Source organism: Eurypyga helias, unplaced genomic scaffold (assembly GCF_000690775.1).
Source record: "Eurypyga helias isolate BGI_N326 unplaced genomic scaffold, ASM69077v1 scaffold3531, whole genome shotgun sequence".
In the NCBI taxonomy this organism is placed as follows: Eukaryota; Metazoa; Chordata; class Aves; order Eurypygiformes; family Eurypygidae; genus Eurypyga; species Eurypyga helias.
The window spans coordinates 68,613-87,299 of NW_010228839.1; the positions used below are offsets into that span (position 1 = coordinate 68,613).

General features: G+C 38.2%; 1 protein-coding gene across 1 annotated transcript in view; it reads left to right on the forward strand.

Annotated features, from left to right (window-relative positions):
- Nucleotides 1–16,591, forward strand: part of LOC104515979 (protein diaphanous homolog 2-like) — a gene marked incomplete at its 3' end in the record, with an annotated part of 26,259 nt that extends 9,668 nt beyond the window's left edge. Inside the window, exons 2-4 of the mRNA XM_010160158.1 lie at nt 10,490–10,666; nt 12,142–12,246; nt 16,571–16,591. Coding sequence (XP_010158460.1) covers nt 10,490–10,666; nt 12,142–12,246; nt 16,571–16,591 — 303 coding nt within the window. The remainder of the gene's footprint in view (nt 1–10,489; nt 10,667–12,141; nt 12,247–16,570) is intronic.
- Nucleotides 16,592–18,687: the final 2,096 nt, after the last annotated feature.

Sequence of the window (18,687 nt, forward strand, 5' to 3'; positions counted from 1 at the left end):
TGTGCAAAAGTACTGAGGAATTTTCTCAAATCAGTCTCTCAGAGCAGTGTTTCTGCTTTGTCTTTCAGAATGATTTCAAAAGAACTGTCTCACTGTCAAGTTTACTGATCATTGCTCATCCTGAAAGGAGAACCTAGGTTTCAACGAAAGATTAATCTCAGGTTCAAAGCATATAATTGTAGTTAAAAGGGCTGCGTGTCTATGAAAGTGTAAAAACAAACTGAGGCTTCATTTCAGTAAGAGTGAAGATGAACCTTGTCACAATAAAAAAGGCATCTCTCCTTAGGAAGTGAGATGTTAAAGGAGGACTATTCTCACTACTCTTAATTGACTGAACTCAGTAGCTTTATAATAGCTTTCACTCAGTCTGAGCAGATCCACAATGTGTCTGAATGAAAAGATCAGCCACTTGTGCTCAGAGCCCAGAGCAGGGAAGGAAGATGAACAGCAATTTGATGCACATCAAATTTTGCTGTCTAGCAAAACTGGCTTTGTTCTGCTGCTGCATTGAAAGTGAAGAGCTCAAATCCATAGCTTGTATCTAAGCGAAAAATTGACATAAATTCTGCACTTCCCATGTCAAGAATTATTTTGATGTAGTTTTTTGAGTTTACTTCAGAAACATTCCCACACAGTTAATCACAATAATATGATACCAAAAAAGTCCCTGATGAACTTAAAGCTCCAAAGTCAAACAGTTGTGTTTTTGAAAAACGAACAGCAGAGATAGAGGGCTGAATATACTGACAGGCACACGTGGCAGAAAGCCAGCAGGTATGCACCTAGTACAGTGTCTAAGCCATCCATTAAGTGCACCAGGAGCTCTTCTCTGTTCATTTGTAATTAAGCCTCAGACATTGCTCTAAATGACTGTTCAAGTGACTAGTTTAGCGAAGTTTTTTCCTAGGGAAAAAACAATTTGTAATTTTCATCCAAACCAACAGCTTGCTTTGCTGCAGGTGTGGTAAACAGAACCACAGAATCACTAAGGTTGGAAAGGACCTAGAAGGTCATCTAGTCCAACCATCAATCTAACACTATGAAAATGTATATGGCAGCAGTGTATGTGCTGAGTCTGACGATTGAGGTACATGGAGAAATAGTATTCCCTTAATGATTTTCATTATTTAAGCTGCTGATAATTGTTAGAGTTCCATAGGCTGTCTTGATATTGTCAAATCTGACTTCCTCCTTCTCTTTATTCAAGTCCTTAGCTTTTCTAGTGCAACTGAGATACTGCATATAACATGTGAGGTCTTGCCCCTGGTTCCTGTACACTTATTTTATAGATATGTGCCAGACTGACCAGAATCCCTAAAGTGGAAGGCCCTTTTTGGGCATCAAGGACCTGTACCTGTGGAGTTGTGTACCTGCTTGCTTGTGTGGGTTGTGGTTGGTTTTTAATGAGTTTCTTTTTAATTTTTTTCCTTTTTCTAAGATCTGTTCTACAAAACTGTCTGTTGGCTAAAGATTATGTAACACCATCCACATTTCTAAATTATTAAATCCAGTAGTTAGAATTTCTGAATAAAAATGCAGGCTTTGAACTGAAATAAAAGATCTTTAATCTTTGTTACATGGGCAGGGTTGCCATGTCTCTTAACTTTTATATAGATTTTGATTACCTAAATATCTCTGAGAACATTACTAGCCACAATATGCAGGTTTAAGCTAGTATGCACTTTATAAAAGCACTATTGCAATTCCTGTTTGTTTTGAGAGTTATGAATGGAGTTATGACTAAGCTCTTTCAAAAGTGGTCTGTAAAAGTTTTGTCAAGCAACAGCTTGCTAGTTAGTTTTTGGTGAGGAATTTGAAAGCTACAAAGCATCCTGAAGAAAGACAGTGTCTATACTGAAAAGCATGCTGTACTGTTACAGGTGTTACTTCCATGATACTCAAAAGAAAATGTGTCTTGTATGGACACTGGTTATCAAAATAAGACACACGTCTTGGCAGTGCAAAGTGCTGTATAAAGAACTTGCCAGAATTGCTATCAACCCTGCTGATCTGATATGTTTGGTGCAGACTTGATGGACAGTGTTTGTTGTCTAGCAGTAGTTCTGGACAATGCCAAAAGTTACTTTATTTGCCTCTGCACTGGCTAATGTGAAAACTGCCTCTTCCACTAGACTGTCTGTAGTTGTTTCTACCATAATCTAAGCTGATCTAAGTGCGGACTGTCCTGATGCCACCTTCGGCCTTTTGTCTCAAAACTGAGGTGGAACTGCAGCTTTTGAAGAAGCTTAATTTTGCTCCGATTTTTAAGGCTTACTCATCAATGAACGCCAGTAAATTATTGTCTTTCAATAACAAACTTTTCAAGATAGTAATGGCAGTCTGAAATACAAATAAATAGTCTCCCTTAACTTCTTTATCTTCCGTTACAGAACTGTTGAAATTAGGGCTAAGTCTGTTTACGTTTTTGGTTTCAACTTCTGAATCAGCTTGCTTTTTTGGTAAAGGCTTCTTTGAAGTCATCTGGGAAAATGAAGTTGTTTTGAACAGTCCATTTGCTTTTGGAGTGTGATAGTGTTCTGCCAAGTCAGACAAAAAATGAGGAAGCTGTCTCAGTTTCTCTCAACCTCCATTTGCAGTCAGACCAGCCTGCTGCTTAGGGTCTCTGCTCCCCATGCACAGAGATACAGTGCAGAGGTGCCTTTTTCCTTCATCTCTCGAGGGTCACAATGGCATTTGTGAGTGTCCAATATGCTTAACGTGCCTTTTGTCATGCTTCTCCCTGCCTCCTGTTTGGGAGCAGTGCTGGGGCACTCCATCTGCCAGCGCTGTGATTAAAGACTTAGTGCCCTCTGCTGTCACTAATTACCAACTTGGGTGCTCCTTTGCCTTTGTTTAGAAGGAGCAGTTGTCTAGCTTTTTTTCCTAGTATTGCTCATTCCTGGAACATCAGTCTCCAGTTCATTTTACCAGCCTGGTGTAAGATGTTCCTAAGCTCCTTGGTCTCTGGCTGTAGTGCCTCAGGGAATGTTTACCTTGAGTTTATGGAGTAAGCCTTTTTTAATAATTTAAATAATACATATTTAAGGTATTTATCAACAGCTGCAAAGCAAACGAGAATTTTCCATGTGGTTTCATATAGGTCAAATGCAAATGTGCAACAGTAGTAACAAAACTATTAGTGTTGCTAACTTCAAGTATCTTTGATATACCTGATGGATTACAACAATCATTTCAAATTCTTCTTGAAAGCATGGTGAATTCTCCTTGAAGTGCTGAAAAATTTAATAGAAAGCAAACATTTTTATGAATTAGATTTTTACTAATTTTATTAGTAATGCTGGGTATATGTTGTCATGGATAAAGATCTGTGAAAGTCCAAAGTAAGTGTGTAGTTCTAGTTTCTGCACATCAGCTAATGGAACTTGTGTATCTTCTGAATTTCCTAGGTACCTTTTTACATTTAATTACAAAGTTTAGTATGTTAACAGATGGTTCAATTTGTCTAATGGGAAGGCTATTTGTTCTCCATACTGAAGAACAGAGGTTGAAGGAGTGAACTGTATTTTGTGGCTGTACGACCCAGACTCAAATTGCACACAACTTTAAGTACTGTAGGTATCGACCAGGTTTGGTTTTTGTGCCTTTAAACTCCCTTGGTTCGGTATTCATATGGGAAGTTATTACTTTCCTGATTATATGCAAATTTATTTGCAGCAACTTAAAAACCACTTATCCTTGGGTGAAGTTTTATGATGTCTTGCAGGTGCTGAAGTCCAGGTAGATTTTGTAAAACAGTAATATCTTAGTTCAAAACCGCGAATGTTAAGAGAGGGTCAAGTTTCTGTTTGTTACCCTTAGAAAACGACGATGGCTGGTAGTGAAGTAGTTGGAGCTGTTGCCTGAAGTTGTAGCCTGTGAGTGGAAGTGCGTGTTGCAGCACACCACGATTTGCCCGAGTAGTGTGCAGTGAAGTGAAAATTGTGAGGATTGGAAGGTACCTTTAAAGATCATCTAGTTCCACCCCCCCTGCCATGGACTGTGAGTTGCTTTTGATTTTGTTTTTGTGGTGATAGTTAGTCTTGAACGTAACAACTACGAATGTGGCAAAGTAATACATAAATATAATGGAAAGATCAACTGACCCATGTAAATGCACCTTAATTTACAACTCATAGAATCATAGAATGGTTTCCGAGTAGTGTGCAGTGAAGTGAAAATTGCTGTTAAGTTTAGAAGTTAAGCAGCTGATCAGTGTTGCGTTATACATGTGATCAACTGTGAGTTGCTTTTGATTTTGTTTTTGTGGTGATAGTTAGTCTTGAACGTAACAACTACGAATGTGGCAAAGTAATACATAAATATAATGGAAAGATCAACTGACCCATGTAAATGCACCTTAATTTACAACTCATAGAATCATAGAATGGTTTGGGTTGGAAGGGACCTTAAAGATCATCTTGTTCCAACCCCCTGCCGTGGGCAGGGACACCTTGCACTAGACGAGGTTGCTCAAAGCCACATCCAGCCTGGCCTTGGACACTTCCAGGGATGTGGCATACCAGCTTCTCTGGGCAACCTGTTCCAGTGCTTCACCACCCTCTCTGTGAAGAACTTCTTCCTGATATCTAATCTAAACCTCCCCACTTTCAATTTAAACCCGTTACCCCTTGTCCTGTCGCTACAGGCCCTTGCAAAAATTCCTCTCCCAGCTTCCTTTCAGGCCCCTTTAGGTACTGGAAGGTGCTATAAGGTCTCCCCAGAGCCTTCTCTTCTCCAGGCTGAACAAGCCCAATTCTCTCAGCCTTTCATCATAGGAGAGGTGTTCCAGTCCTCTGATCATCTCATGGCTAGGTCAAGTGATCTGGAAGGCTTTATTAATGCATAAGTTAAAAAAAAATCAAGATTTAGATTAGTCTTAGCATTAACATGTCTGACACTGACTTTTTGAATAGTGTGATGCAGTTGCTTTAGTAAATGCTATGATTTTTGTGTGCTGTATTGTCATGATCCATCAGTACTTAAGCAATTAGTGGGATACTTAGAGTAAACTAAAATTGGGAGGAGTACATACATAGTGATATTTTTAACTATTGACGGACTAGAAAGATTATGTTTGAAGGGGAGAAGCTCTGTCACTTGTATTCTTAAGTAAGGGATTAAATCATAGAATCATAGAATGGTGAGGATTGGAAGGTACCTTTAAAGATCATCTAGTTCCACCCCCCCTGCCATGGGCAGGGACACCTTCCACTAGACCAGGTTGCTCCAAGCCACATCCAGCTTGGCCTTGAAGACATCCAGGGATGGGGCATCCACAACATCTCTGGGCAACCTGTTCCAGTGCCTCACCACCCTCTCTGTGAAGAATTTCTTCCTGATAGCTAATCTAAACCTCCCTGATGGAGGAATGGATTTGTAGGAAGTAGTTCTTTGATATAGGAGTTGAAATTCCATTTTCTGTGTGGACACTAAAAACTAGGAGAGAGAGAGATGATATGCTTCTGTCTTAAGTTGTATGTGTGTGTTTATGTATAAAAAGTATTAATTTGATATCCCATATCTGCAAATGTTTTACAACACATTTCAGCAATACCTTTGCCTTTGGGTTGCTTCTAAAATCAGGGAGTTAGGGTCTTTAACAAGCTCAGAAAAGGTTAATTTCTCTTCATCTTGTGATGCTCTGGCTGTCTTAGAGATGGCTGAAAGAATAATGCTAGAGGACTGACTACAGAAACTGCAGTATCTTAAACTTTTTCATGGGGAGGTAAACTGCTTTTGGTTTGTGTTCTTAAATCAGACTGGAAGCGTGATTTCTTTGTTACTATAAGAGACTGTCAAAACTGTGTGTCAGTGAGAATCTGCAGGTACATAACTGCCTTGGCTCTGCCTCCAGCTACTTGCAGTTTCTGTTATACCTGTTAAATGTATTGCTTATCTTGAGTAGCTACTGGCAGCAGTGTAGCTTATGCACCATGAGAACATCTGGGAAGTGAGCTTGAGATGTCTGAAAAAATTCTGTGTGGTATCTTGCTTTAATATTCTGTATTTTGTCCAGAGGAGTTTGAGTGACAAATGCAATATAAACGTAGAGATGGAGTAGATTATCCTGTACCAGGTTCTGGGAGAGATTGACAGTACTTAAATGAGATGGGGGTGGTAGGTGGGTAAAGAAGTACAAGTAATGGCTAAAATAGATATACAGTTTTAGAATTTCTTGCTTACATAGCTGTCTCTGGGTTGAAGTCATGGTGAGGTTTTACTTAGTTTGAACTTATTACTCACTTGATCCCCATTAAAAATAAAAGATGTGTTTTCCAGAATAAGGACATCTTAACCTGATCTTGAAATCGAAACTATTACTTGCTCTTTTAACTCCATACTAAGTCCAGGTAGCAAATATACATGAGAGGTGAAGCTGTAAGGAAGAGGATTGAGATACAGCAGTTAGGAAGGTAAAAGGTTGGTGTCAACATCTGGAGTAGTAAGAGGACAAAAATTTATCCTGGCTGTTTGTACTGTCTCAGGCTGGGATGGAGTTAATTTTCTTCATAGTAGCACATATGGTGCTAGATTCTAGATCTCTGACCAAATCAGTGTTGATAAAACACCAGTGCTTTAGCTTTTGCTGAACAGTGCTTGCCTAGTGGCAAGGCCGCCTGTCTCTTGCTGTGCCCCCCACCAGGTTTGGGTGGGCCACAGGTTGACACAACCAGAGCAGCTGATCCAAACTGACTGAAGAGCTAGTGCAGAGAAGCTGTGGGTGCCTCATCCCTGGAAGTGTCCAAGGCCAGGCTGGATGTGGCTTTGAGCAACCTGGTCTAGTGGAAGGTGTCCCTGCCCATGGCAGGGGGGTTGGAACTGGATGGTCTTTAAGGTCCCTTCCAACCCAAACCATTCTATGATTCTGTGACATAACATCATGCTTGTCAATAGAATCACTTTTTCTTCATAAAGTAGTAGCAGCTCAGAGGCTGGTGGCCAGTCATGGCTCTTGCATCACTGGTGTTTCACACACACACCACACCCTTGTTAAACTGTCTTTATCTGAACCCATGTTTTTTTCCTGGTATTGCACTTCTGATTCTCTCCCTGATTCCCCTGTGAGGGAATGAACAAGTGGCTGGGTGGGGACTGCCCTGCCAGCCAGGATCAGTCCACCAAATAGTCCTGGACACCTCTGAATGCTTATCTGGAGTATACTTCTGAAGTATGAACTGCTCCTCGGTCCCACCTTGATGACTCCTTCATTGTTTATAAAGTCTTGCAAATGTCTTTGTTATGGAAATACAATATTGACAACTGCAGCCAAGAGACAGAAAGTAGAATTAGAAGGAGCATGGTGTATTAGTATCTTCTACCAAGGGGAAGCAAAATGTTCTGTGGTGTATGTTGAACAGTTACAGGCTCATTTCTATTAACACTGAACTTGTCTGCTGTGTTTATGGTACACCAGCCATGGGATATTGACTGGAAGCACTTTGATCATTTTGGCTGGTGAGCACATAACCAGGGAATCGGAAACTTTGCTGTCCAAGAAAATAAGGTCACTGTTTCCTAACCAGTGACTTGCAGGACTGTCATTATGGAACAGGTACCTTCATACACACCAGTTTTTTTTTTTGTCTTGGATTTCCATCCTCTCCCCCCCAGCTTCTAGGCCTTAACTACCTGTTCATGATTGCTTGGTGTAAATGGAACAATGCTTATTAAATTAATGCTTCCTCGATATGATTATTGATACTGGTGTGCAATATGGATTGCTTTCTTGGCCGTGAAAAAAAAAATGTAGCGTTAATGATCTTTGTCAGCATGATTTTACTGCCGTTAAGGAAAAAGTGAGAAGGTAGTAGGGAAGGAGAAATAGTAGTGACTGATTTGTACATTATCAGTACACTGGTTTTAACTAGTTGATCTATCAATTTATGTTCCTCAGTGTTAAGGATAAATGGGCAGAAGGCTCAAGAAGCTGTGTGTGCTGGTTTTAGTTAAAACATGGCCATAGGGCACAGGAAATTCTCCTCAGCTCTGAGTCTCAAAAACTCTCTCAAAACTGTGGATGTCCTAGAGCTATTTGCTGACTGGGTTTAAGTCCAGTAGTCCATTTTTGTCTGGGAAGGCTTTTTAAAGAGCTCTTACTGCGTTTTTGTGAAATAGTGGGTGTGCCAGAGCTATACAGGTTTCACGTTCATAAGTTAAATAGCCAAAAGACAAGGTGAAATGGGATGCAAGCATACTTAAAAAAACCCAAACCTGCAGTGATTCCATGTTTATGTAGCTGAAATTTTGTTAGAACACTTACTAAAATTTCAAGTGCTTTTTAATGTTAGAATACATGAAGTAGAGTCTTCTTTATTCTGAAACAGTAGGTAACATTGTCTTTTTTCTTTGATTTGTGTGTATGTTTTTTTTTTTTAATAGAATATTCAAATAAAAACTTTGGCAGATGATGTGGTAAGGTCTTTGTAACATCTTAATTGGCAATGGTAACTCCACGCTGCATGCTATGTTACTTCAAATGCTGTGGACAATATAACATGTTCTTATAAGGATATTGAGTTGCTATTCCTAAAGATCTTCATTTGTAACTTCAGTTGAAGAAGAGTAATTAATGATATGTGGTTGAAGAAGATTCTTTAACCATATTCTGAATGCTTTACAATACTGTGGGTGTGTTGAAACAGTGATTCCACAGTTCAAAGATTATTTCTCTTAACCTTCTTTTTAACAGTAAAGGATTTGCATGTCTGAAATTAAAAATTTTACCTGGTAATCATGTAGAAGATTCATTTGACTTTAAGGTGATCTCACCATTGCAATCTGATTAAACAAATTTTTTGTTAATATGGTATACTAGAAACTGAGCACAGTATGGTGAAATTGAAATGCCTTTTTGTGTAAATTGGCTAATTTTTGATATGGCTGAAAAGCATTCTGTCATATGTTTGGCCTTTCACTAGGCTGTGTCCTAATTTTAGTTTCAAAAAATGCAATGTAAAGCCTTCTAAGAAGGAAAAACGTGGGTTGAAATTAAAATTCTTGCCTTGTTAAAGACGTTAACAGTATCCTTGTAGGTCATGTGTTTCTGTCCACAAATATAAGACTTCTGAGAAAGAAAACCCAAACCTAATACCCTTCCCCTCAAAAAACACAAAGAAACCAAAAAGCCCTCTAAAAGAATTCAAAGGCCATGCAGCTTATCTAGGGATACTTTCCCTTAAAAAATTTAAGGTAGTCTTGTAGGATCTCAAAAAAAAACCAGCATAACAAACTAAGAAAAAGAAACAAAACAACAAAACCCCCAAAAAAAGAGAAACAAAACAACCAAAACCCAAACCTCCTTTCTTTCCCATATTCCACAGCATTTGGTCAAATACCTCCACTCATGACTGGACTAATCTAAACTTTTCACATCTCTCAGAGGTTGTTTAATTAGAAGATCATAACCTTTGTTTTACATGTCTTCATGGAGATTTCAGTAACTGCTATGGATGATGCTGGTAACCCTACATAAGCTGCTGTTAGATGAAAGCACATCTTCATAAGGCTGTACAGTGTCTGAAACAAGTACACTAGTATTTGTTGATGCAAAGAGTTAATTTTAGAAAAACTCCTATAGATATAATGTTCTCAAAATGAACATATATATATTGAGAGTAAGACAGTATTGTTAAATAAAAATCTGACTCTATTCATAATGGAGTTCTGTGTTAATAATATAGCAATAAATGGCCTTATAAGGAAGGTGCTCATGTTGGTTGTTTCCATTATTAACAAATTAACTGAGTAAGCATGCTTTAAAAAAAAAAAAAGTGGGGGATTTGGTGTAAGGTATAAAACAAGTTAGCCCTAACCAGTGAAATGTCATTGCAGACTGTATGATATGCTTTCACTAATGTCTGTTATGTTTATTTAACTATGGATGGCTGCTTCTGTGTGAGTAATCCGTTACCTGGCTTTTTAAAATTATGCACTAATTTCAGGAGTCCGTACTCAAAAACACTTTAAGGAATTGTGAACTATACCTGGAGCATTAATTCCTCTACAAACTTTATTTTACTTTAGCAGGATTTTTTTATAAACCTGATGAACTTGTGAGTACCTCCTTCCCAACACTGGCTTTTTCAGTTCTCCTCCAAAGACTTATAGCTCTTCAGGTGAAGGAATGCTTGGACATTACTGTTGTGGTACCATATTTTTTCACTATCAGGATAATTAGGGAGTAATGTGGGAAAGTGAACTCAAGATTGTGAAATGCTAAGAGTTTAACACAGATGGTGTACTTTTGAAATGGTTACATCCAAACATAGTTATATCCCTATTGCATGTGACTTGTAATGAATTTAACTTAAATGTTTTTGTCTTTCTATGAAAAGTAATCTCTCAATGTTAGGGTATTTTTACTTAAAGTTCAGTCTGAGTTTTAACTCTGCTGCTTGGATTAACTAAAAATGTGTGTATTAGGGCCATGTAATTGGCTGCTTTCCTGTATTTCTATTTCTGCTTATTTTTAAATGGATGTCTTTTGCAGCGTGACAGAATAACAAGCTTCAGAAAATCAGGAGTGAAAAAAGAGAAACCTCTCATTCAGCATCCTATTGACTCTCAACCTTCTATAAGTGAAATCCCACTTGCCCAGACACTTGTTGATGAACGTTGCATGAACTTATCAGAAAAAGAAGTTATGGATCTCTTTGAAAAAATGATGGTAAGATGTGTGCTACGTGATGTACTTTTTTCATGTTGGCATTTATTATGTAGGAGTGATTTCCGAATGTGATTTTGGAAGTATTAACTACTCAGGAGGGCATAACATAGGCCTGATAGACCTGTCTAAATTGGCACATTTGGAAAACTCAGAGAATGCTGGTATTATATATTTTTAAATGACTTGGTCTATTTCTACAGAACAAATAAAGGCATAAAGCCAGAAATAAAAGTCTTAAGTTGTTGAGTGCTTCATTAAGATAACCTCTGTAGGCCTTAGTTTTAGTAGTTAGATACTGCTGTTAAAGCATAGTTTTTAATCAGCTTAAGTAAAGACCTTTGGAAAATGTTAATTTCCATTAATGAATTTTAATGTATAGAAAGTTAAATTTTTGTATAGTCCTGAATATTTTTGGTCTTAGGATGACTTGTCAAGGTTTGTGATTCCACTCACAAACAAGCTTTTTTGTCAGTAATACAGAAACAAACTTCTGAAGTAGGTGTACATTAATTCTGCCATGCACATTTGTGTTGATAGATGAAGTATAAGGAAATGCAATATTTTGAGTATTGTTGAAAATACTGTTTTCTGTATCATTCTTCAAAACTGTTGTCAACTTCCACGCAGTATGGCCCAAGAACCATCCTTTTCCATTGTGTAGCTCTTCTCTGTTCAGTGAAGCTGTGGATCTCTTTTGAAAGATTTGATAAGTGTTAATTACTTTCTTGATTTGCTTGTTAGAATAAGGGATTAATTTTTAACTTTTCTAAGTAGTGTTAATTGAAGCAGACAATAGGTCTGTCTTCAAGAGACTAAGAATTCTTTGAAAAAGCTCTTGGCTAGTTAGGTTGTTAAAGGAATATTTCCTGGGTTTAGTTGCTAACATGAAATTACTTTGACTTTTTATGGCAAGACAGCTCAAGACTAGTAATGACTATGGTTGTATTTAGTGAGTTATTAATTTGAAACAGACCTCTTTAAATTTAATCTAGCAGAATATTTGGATTTTTAGGTTTGTTTTAAATAAAACAGTTGGAACACATTCACATCTATCTGTGCCACAAACTAATAATCTATGTAACAACAGCCTTCTTACTAGGTAGTGCAAGAATGGTGTCTGTTGTGATAAAGTGTTATAAAAAACACAGGAACTTGGCAATAGTTAACACTTACGTGATAAACTTGAGGTGTAGCATTTTTGGTTTTGTCCTCTAGTTTTATTTCTAAAGTCAGCTTTCAGTAATGGTAACTACCCTTGAGGCAATTATAATTTTGGCTAAGTCTTGATAACAGTGAACACTTGAAGTAACAGAATTAAATGAGAAAATTGGGTAGCACAGAATTAAACTGAAATGCAGATAAGCTGGAAGAAGTAATTTGTTTAAAAATGAGCCATTTGTTTATGGAAAAGGAGTATAAAAATAATAAAAAAACCGAAATAGAATCTTGATCTTGTGTGGTCTGTTTCTTTACAGGAAGACATGAATCTAAATGAAGAACGTAAAGCTCCTTTAAGAGATAAAGACTTGACCACAAAACGTGAGATGGTTGTCCAATACATTTCTGCAACTGCCAAATCTGTAAGTAGTCACTTCTCGAAGACAGATGCAATTAAGTTTAGCTTTGTATGTTACACTTTTCAAGCTTGAAACTTTTTATTTTTTGGTCTCTATTTATTGTTTAAATGAGGTAGGAAAAACCAAAATCTGTAGTTACTAATATACTTCTAAATGTTTGCAGCTGTTTGTGAAGGGTTAGTTTATATTGAGTTGTCAGGCAATGTAAAAACGTGATGCTTTCTTTCAAACTTTGGAAATCCAATGGTGTAGAGTAATGGGTGGAACCTGAGCATATTCCTGTGGAATTAATCCTAACGATTTTTTGGTACCAAAAGTTTTTGGTAGGGATAGCATGAATTTATGGCTTTATTAATGACATACATACTGGATGTACAGTTTGCAGTGTTAGAAACAGGGATTCAAAATACTGAAAATAATTAAAATTGAAGCAATGCCAAAGCTTAATTTGAATATGTTGAGTGCTGTAGCTGGCCTCAAGACTGCATTAAATGTTCTGTTAAGAAATGCTCTGAAGGTAAATGATTCCTTTAGTGAAAAGATAGTTTTAATGAATCTCAAATTATATTTGGAGTAGAAAAAAAATATATTTAGACATTTTACTCTTGTTGATTTTTCTCTGTACTGAAGTTGATTGATTAAGCCTTAGTTGATGGATCCTTCATGCAGAATCTTTTGAATTCTATCTGTTCTGGGGTGCCAGAAGCGTAAGAGAACTACTGGATGTCCTGACATTTGTTGGGGTGGAGTAATACAGTTGCAAATGGTGAAGACCTGCAATTTATTTTCTGCAGTGGGAATATTAGTACTAGTTAGTTAGAAAATGTAACAGTAATGCTTTTTGTGTGTTTAAAAATTGACTGTGGGAAATAGAGTTCTTATCATGTAGAAGGAGAGTATGCCACAAAAATTCATGAATGTTGGATAAAACACATACATATATATAGCTTGTGATTTCCCTAGAAATAGATTTTTCCTGATTTGTGCCAGTATTTGTTGTATAAAGAATTTTGAAGAAGGTAGGGGTGAATTCTGAGGAACTGGATGCATCGCAGTATTGGGAGAAGGGAGAAGCAGTGTTGGGGGGCAGCTTTGTGTATCCAAAGGGCACTAGTATGCTTTAAGTGATAAAATTTGTTATCAGCAAAGTTCTCAGTAAAATTAGGTAATGTATATTATTTTATTTGGAAGTTAGGATGAATCTAATATTCCCCTCCCCCCCCCAGTTAATGTGCAATAAAAGTTTACTGGATATGAAGACTGTGTGTGGAATAATGGTTCAAATACGTAAGGGTAGCACTGCTAGCATTTCTGCAGAGCTGAGTCTGAGTGCTAAATACCGACAGCATTAATAATCTGTTTTTAGGTGAAATAAACGGGCAAATAATGTTATGTTGCTGTCTGTCTAATCTGTAAGCATGAACGGCAAGCAGTACAGTTGACTTGTTTTTCTTTTAACCTTTAAAATTATCTCTGCGGAGTTAAATTTTAAAAAAAACCTTACAGTGACATGCAATGATTAAATGCAAATGCTCTGCATTAAACTTTATAAACTGAAGAGAGGAAAAACTTGTTTCATAATGTGAAATCAGTGATTTACATTTTTGAGAGGAGTGATGTTCTTGCATGAGTTCATCTTAATCAAAATCCGCAGTCCTTCAGTCTGTCTTGGAAGGAATCCAGTGCTTGATGCATGGTCTAGCTAAGCATGCAAGTTGTTGGAGAATTATTTAAGTTTATGGAGTGACTATTAAGAATTTTTCTGTTAATGTACTTTGCCTAGGCTGTCTTTGGGAACTACTGATTATATGTTGAAAGACTTTTCTCTGCAATTGATTATCAATGGTAAATTTTTCTTACTAAGCAGAACTATTTTTAGTAAAGCAGTTGAAACTTTCACAATAGATGCACTTGCAAATCTTTCCCAAAAATTTTTTGGACGTTGATGATCTCTCTTATATATAGTGATACTGCTTTAGCTGCCTCAAGTGCCGTAATTTTGTAGCTGAAGAAGAAAAGCATGGCAACCATTGCATGTCTAGCTGCTGAACATATTAACAGACTGCATTACTGCCGCCATATGAGCTGCAGCATGGGAAACTTAACAGAACTGTGGGCATTTTCCAACATGTACTAACAAGTAAAAAATAAATAAATACACCCCCCTCCCCCACAATGTCCTCATACAAGAATGTACACTTTGAACTTAAGTCAGTGCCAGTATGGATGTTTTCTACATATGCAAAATGTTTTTTGTAATAGAAAAAGGGCTTATATGGATGTTTGTGCCTCAGTAAGTCGTTCTTGCAACGGAATCACAGTACTTAAATGGAATAATTTAAGGTTGTACAGAAATATAAATGACCTTTCTGTAGTGTTACCCTAATTTAGCTTTTAATTTAGCATCTTAATTGGTTTAAAAAATATAAGTAGTAATGCTCAGTGCTAAAACGTTGATTGGGATCTTCCAGTAAACCGAACCCTCATTTTCACTGTTAATTTTGTTTTCGGTTTAGTTGAACTACTATTCTACTTAGTTGAATTCAAGCCCTAATTAATTTTTACTGCATCATGAATTGTCAATCTTACTTTGCTTCAGGCTTGTCTTCCATGAAAATGCTGATCACATTCAAAATGATCTTTCTTAAAATTTTCTACCTTTTTCTTTGGTGACAGATAATTGTTCATCTGTCTTCCTTTTTTTTTTTTTCATACTGAAAATACTTGAGCCTTTTCTTCTGCTTAGAGCTCACAAAACACACTTAACAGTTGATGTGACTTCTCTTGGTTCATTTCATGCTTGTTTTAGTTAGGCTTTTGAGCTCTCCACTCTTTTGAAAATACCACTCCCATTTGCTGAACTTGTCTTAACCAAATTATTTCTCAATTTGGTGCTTCATTTTTCTTTGCCTTGTATGTGCCATCTGCAGCATGTTGACTATGCTTTTCTGAAATGCTGTACAGTCTTCAGAGTTCTGAGTGAGAAAAACCTTGGTTTTCAATGGATGGGGATAAAAGCTTTCCTTTTCCTTGGGGGATTGGAGGAAGGAGAGAAGCTACTAAGATGGGTGCTTTCATGTAAAGTGATTATCTGTGTTTCTGAATCAATCTCTCATTTGAAGAGAAGGATTTGACCATGCAAATTTTACTTGGGAAATGGTGAAGGCTCAGATTTGTATTTTGGAACTGTACTTGGTCACATCTCATGCCATATTGAATGAGTTGAACATCGGTAGAGAGAAGGCAGCAGTGAAGTAAGGAAAGAGATTGTCTGGTGATGACAGTCCATCCTATGCTTCTAGAGGAACCTTCATCAGGAGAGGAGAGGTAATTGCCAAAGACTTTCAGGGACTTCTGTATTCTGAAAGACTTCCTAAAAGAATAATGGAAGAGATAAGAGTGAAAAGTGAAGCAGTTGGAGGCTGAACAGGTACAGTCAAATTCAGACCTAGAAACGAAATCATAGTCTCAGGCTCTTAATCAGATAAAAGTGTTTATTGAATGCTGCTGTCAGAGGGCAGCAAATAGCTGACAAGGGAAGGCCTACAGTACTTAGACAGAAGTCCATAGTCCTGGTGTTCACAGGAACGTGGTCATTTGTGCAAAGTGATAGAACAAGGCAGAGTTGTACTGCCTTTCTGCGGAGTTTCTTCTGTGTAAAGCCAGCTTCTTGATCATGAATATGCAGGGACGCTGTTCTGTGGTAAAAAGAGAAGATGTCATTCTGTAAATCACTGTTTAATTACCCATGTAATTAAAAGCATCCATACTGAGCAGTTGAAGAAAAATGCCACATGAGATTTTCTGAAATGCAAGTTAGTTAACTGTAGGCTATGTTTTTGATTATGACAACTTAATTAAATGCAGTGATGACATCATCTAAATAGATCAAAAACTCCATAATAAATGAAGTTGTTATATGTACAAGGAAGTCAATATGCCATTAGCTTTTTCTGTAGTTTTCTGTGTCAGATATAAAATATCTGACCTGATGATTTCAAAGAAAATGGCATATCTCTTGATCGTTCAAGATGTAGATGTTAACCTAGGTTATTTGTTGCTAATGTGTTGGTAATGTGATGATTCAGCAGCAGAACATCAGGATTTCAAATTAATTCTTCTACAGTAGAATTACTGTTTTCCTGTTGAGAAGCTGTAACTCATAAATAGTTTGATGAAATAATAACAGAATATAACTACTACTAATGATTAAACACTGAAAAAATTGTGTGATGCTACATCCTACTAAGAACTTTGCTGTGTTTATTCATGTATTATTATTATCTTTTTTACACAATAACCTCTCTTGGCTGACCACTGCATGCAGATAGTCGGAAGTAAAGTTCCGGTGAGTATGAACATGATAGTTTTGTTTTTTCTTATGAATACACTTCCATTTTTAGAAATGAGGCTGGAATATTTTGGACTTCTATCATGGATTTAAAAGTTCAGTGGCCATAACTGAATCCTTGCTTTATCAAAATAATTATCAACTACTCATGTTTATCTTAGCAGTATAGGATAATTGATTGCACATTTGAGGGATCTCTTCTTAAATTTTCATATTTTGAAATACTTCAGTCTCACTGAGAACTCATCTGTTCGTTGTGAACAACAAATGTAACTTAGGCTTCTCTTTTTATTTCGAGGCAATCACTTGAAACTTTAAATTTGCAGTATTTGGCTTCGTTCTGTTTAGACATGGATATTTTTATTGTCCTAATAGTTAGTATTCATATTTTATCATGGAAGTGTCGGCTGCTGGATATCAGTGTGACAATAAGATGAATATAGAAGATTTGGAAGGTCAGCTGATAAGCATAAGATGAGATCACTCTCAGCATAACTTCTCTCTTATTAAGTGTTCAGCTGCATTTAATGTTGTCATGACTGAATTTAGTGATTTTTTTTTTTTGGTTTTAAGAAGTGTTAGGAACTTAATTTGTTGCACTGAATTTAGCAAATGTTTGTTTTGTGGAATTTTTTTTTTTTTAAGAATTATTATGTATATATTTTAAATCATAGAATCACAGAATGGTTTGGGTTGGAAGGGACCTTAAAGATCATCCAGTTCCAACCCTCCTGCCATGGACAGGGACACCTTCCATTAGACCAGGTTGCTCAAAGCCACATCCAGCCTGGCCTTGAAGACATCCAGGGATGGGGCATCCACAGCTTCTCTGGGCAACCTGTTCCAGTGCCTCCCCACCCTCTCAGGGAAGAATTTCTTCCTGATACCTAATCTAAACCTCTACCACATTCATTTTAAACCCATTACCCCTTGTCCTGTCACTACAGGCCCTTGTAAGAAGTCCCCTCCCAGCTTTGTTGTAGGCCCCCTCCAGGTACTGGAAGGTGCTATAAGGTCTCTCCAGAGCCTTCTCTTCTCCAGGTTGAAGAACCCAACTCTCTCAGCCTGTGTCCATGGCTGAGGTGCTCCAGCCCTCTGATCATCTTCGTGGCCTGCTCTGGACTCGCTCCAACACGTCCATGTCCTTCTTATGCTGGGGGCCCCATAGCTGGATGTAGAACTCCAGGTGGGGTCTCACAAGAGCAGAGCAGAGGGAGAGAACCCCCTCCCTTGACCTGCTGGCCACCCTGCTCTGGATACAGCCCAGGATACGGTTGGCCTTCTGGGCTGCCAGCGCACACTGCCGGCTCATGTTCAGCTTTTCATCCACCAGCACCCCCAGGTCCTTCTCCTTAGAGCTGCTCTCCACCCATTCTCCACCCAGCCTGTGCTTCTGCTTGGGATTGCCCCAGTCCAGGTGCAGGACCTTGCCCTTGGCCTTGTTGAACTCCATGAGGTTGGCAGTGGCCCACCTCTCCAGCCTGTCCAGGGCCCTCTTGTGGCATCTCTTCCTTCCAGTATGTCGACCGCACCAAACAGGTTGGTGTCATTGGCAAACTTGCTGAGGGTGCACTCGATCGGGGTGGTTGAAGTCCCCCATGAGGACCAGGGTTTGTGACTGTGCGGCTGCTGCTATGTGTAGAGGGCCTCATCCACTTGCTCGTCCTGGCCTGGTGGACTGTATCAAACTCCTACTACAGTATCCCCTCTCCTTGCCCTTCCTGTAATCCTGAGCCATCAGCTCTCTGTCTGCTCCTCATCCATCCCCAGGTGGAGTTCCACACACCCCAGCTAGTCTCTGACACAGAGAGCAACACCCCTTCCATATCTCCACTGCCTGTCCTTCCTAAAGAGCCTGTATCCTTCCATTCTGACACTCCAGCCATAGGAGCCATCTCACCACCTCTCCACGATGTCGTCTAGCTCCTCTTGTTCATTTCCCACGCTCCGTGCGTTCCCATAGAGGTATTTAAGGTGGACTCCCGCTGAAGTTGGCTTGAGTACTGGAGCACCCAGAATTGTCTTGTTTTGTTTGCCAGGAGCTCTCTTGGTCACCTGTGATTCTTCTCCAGACTCTGGGCATCTGTTGGTGG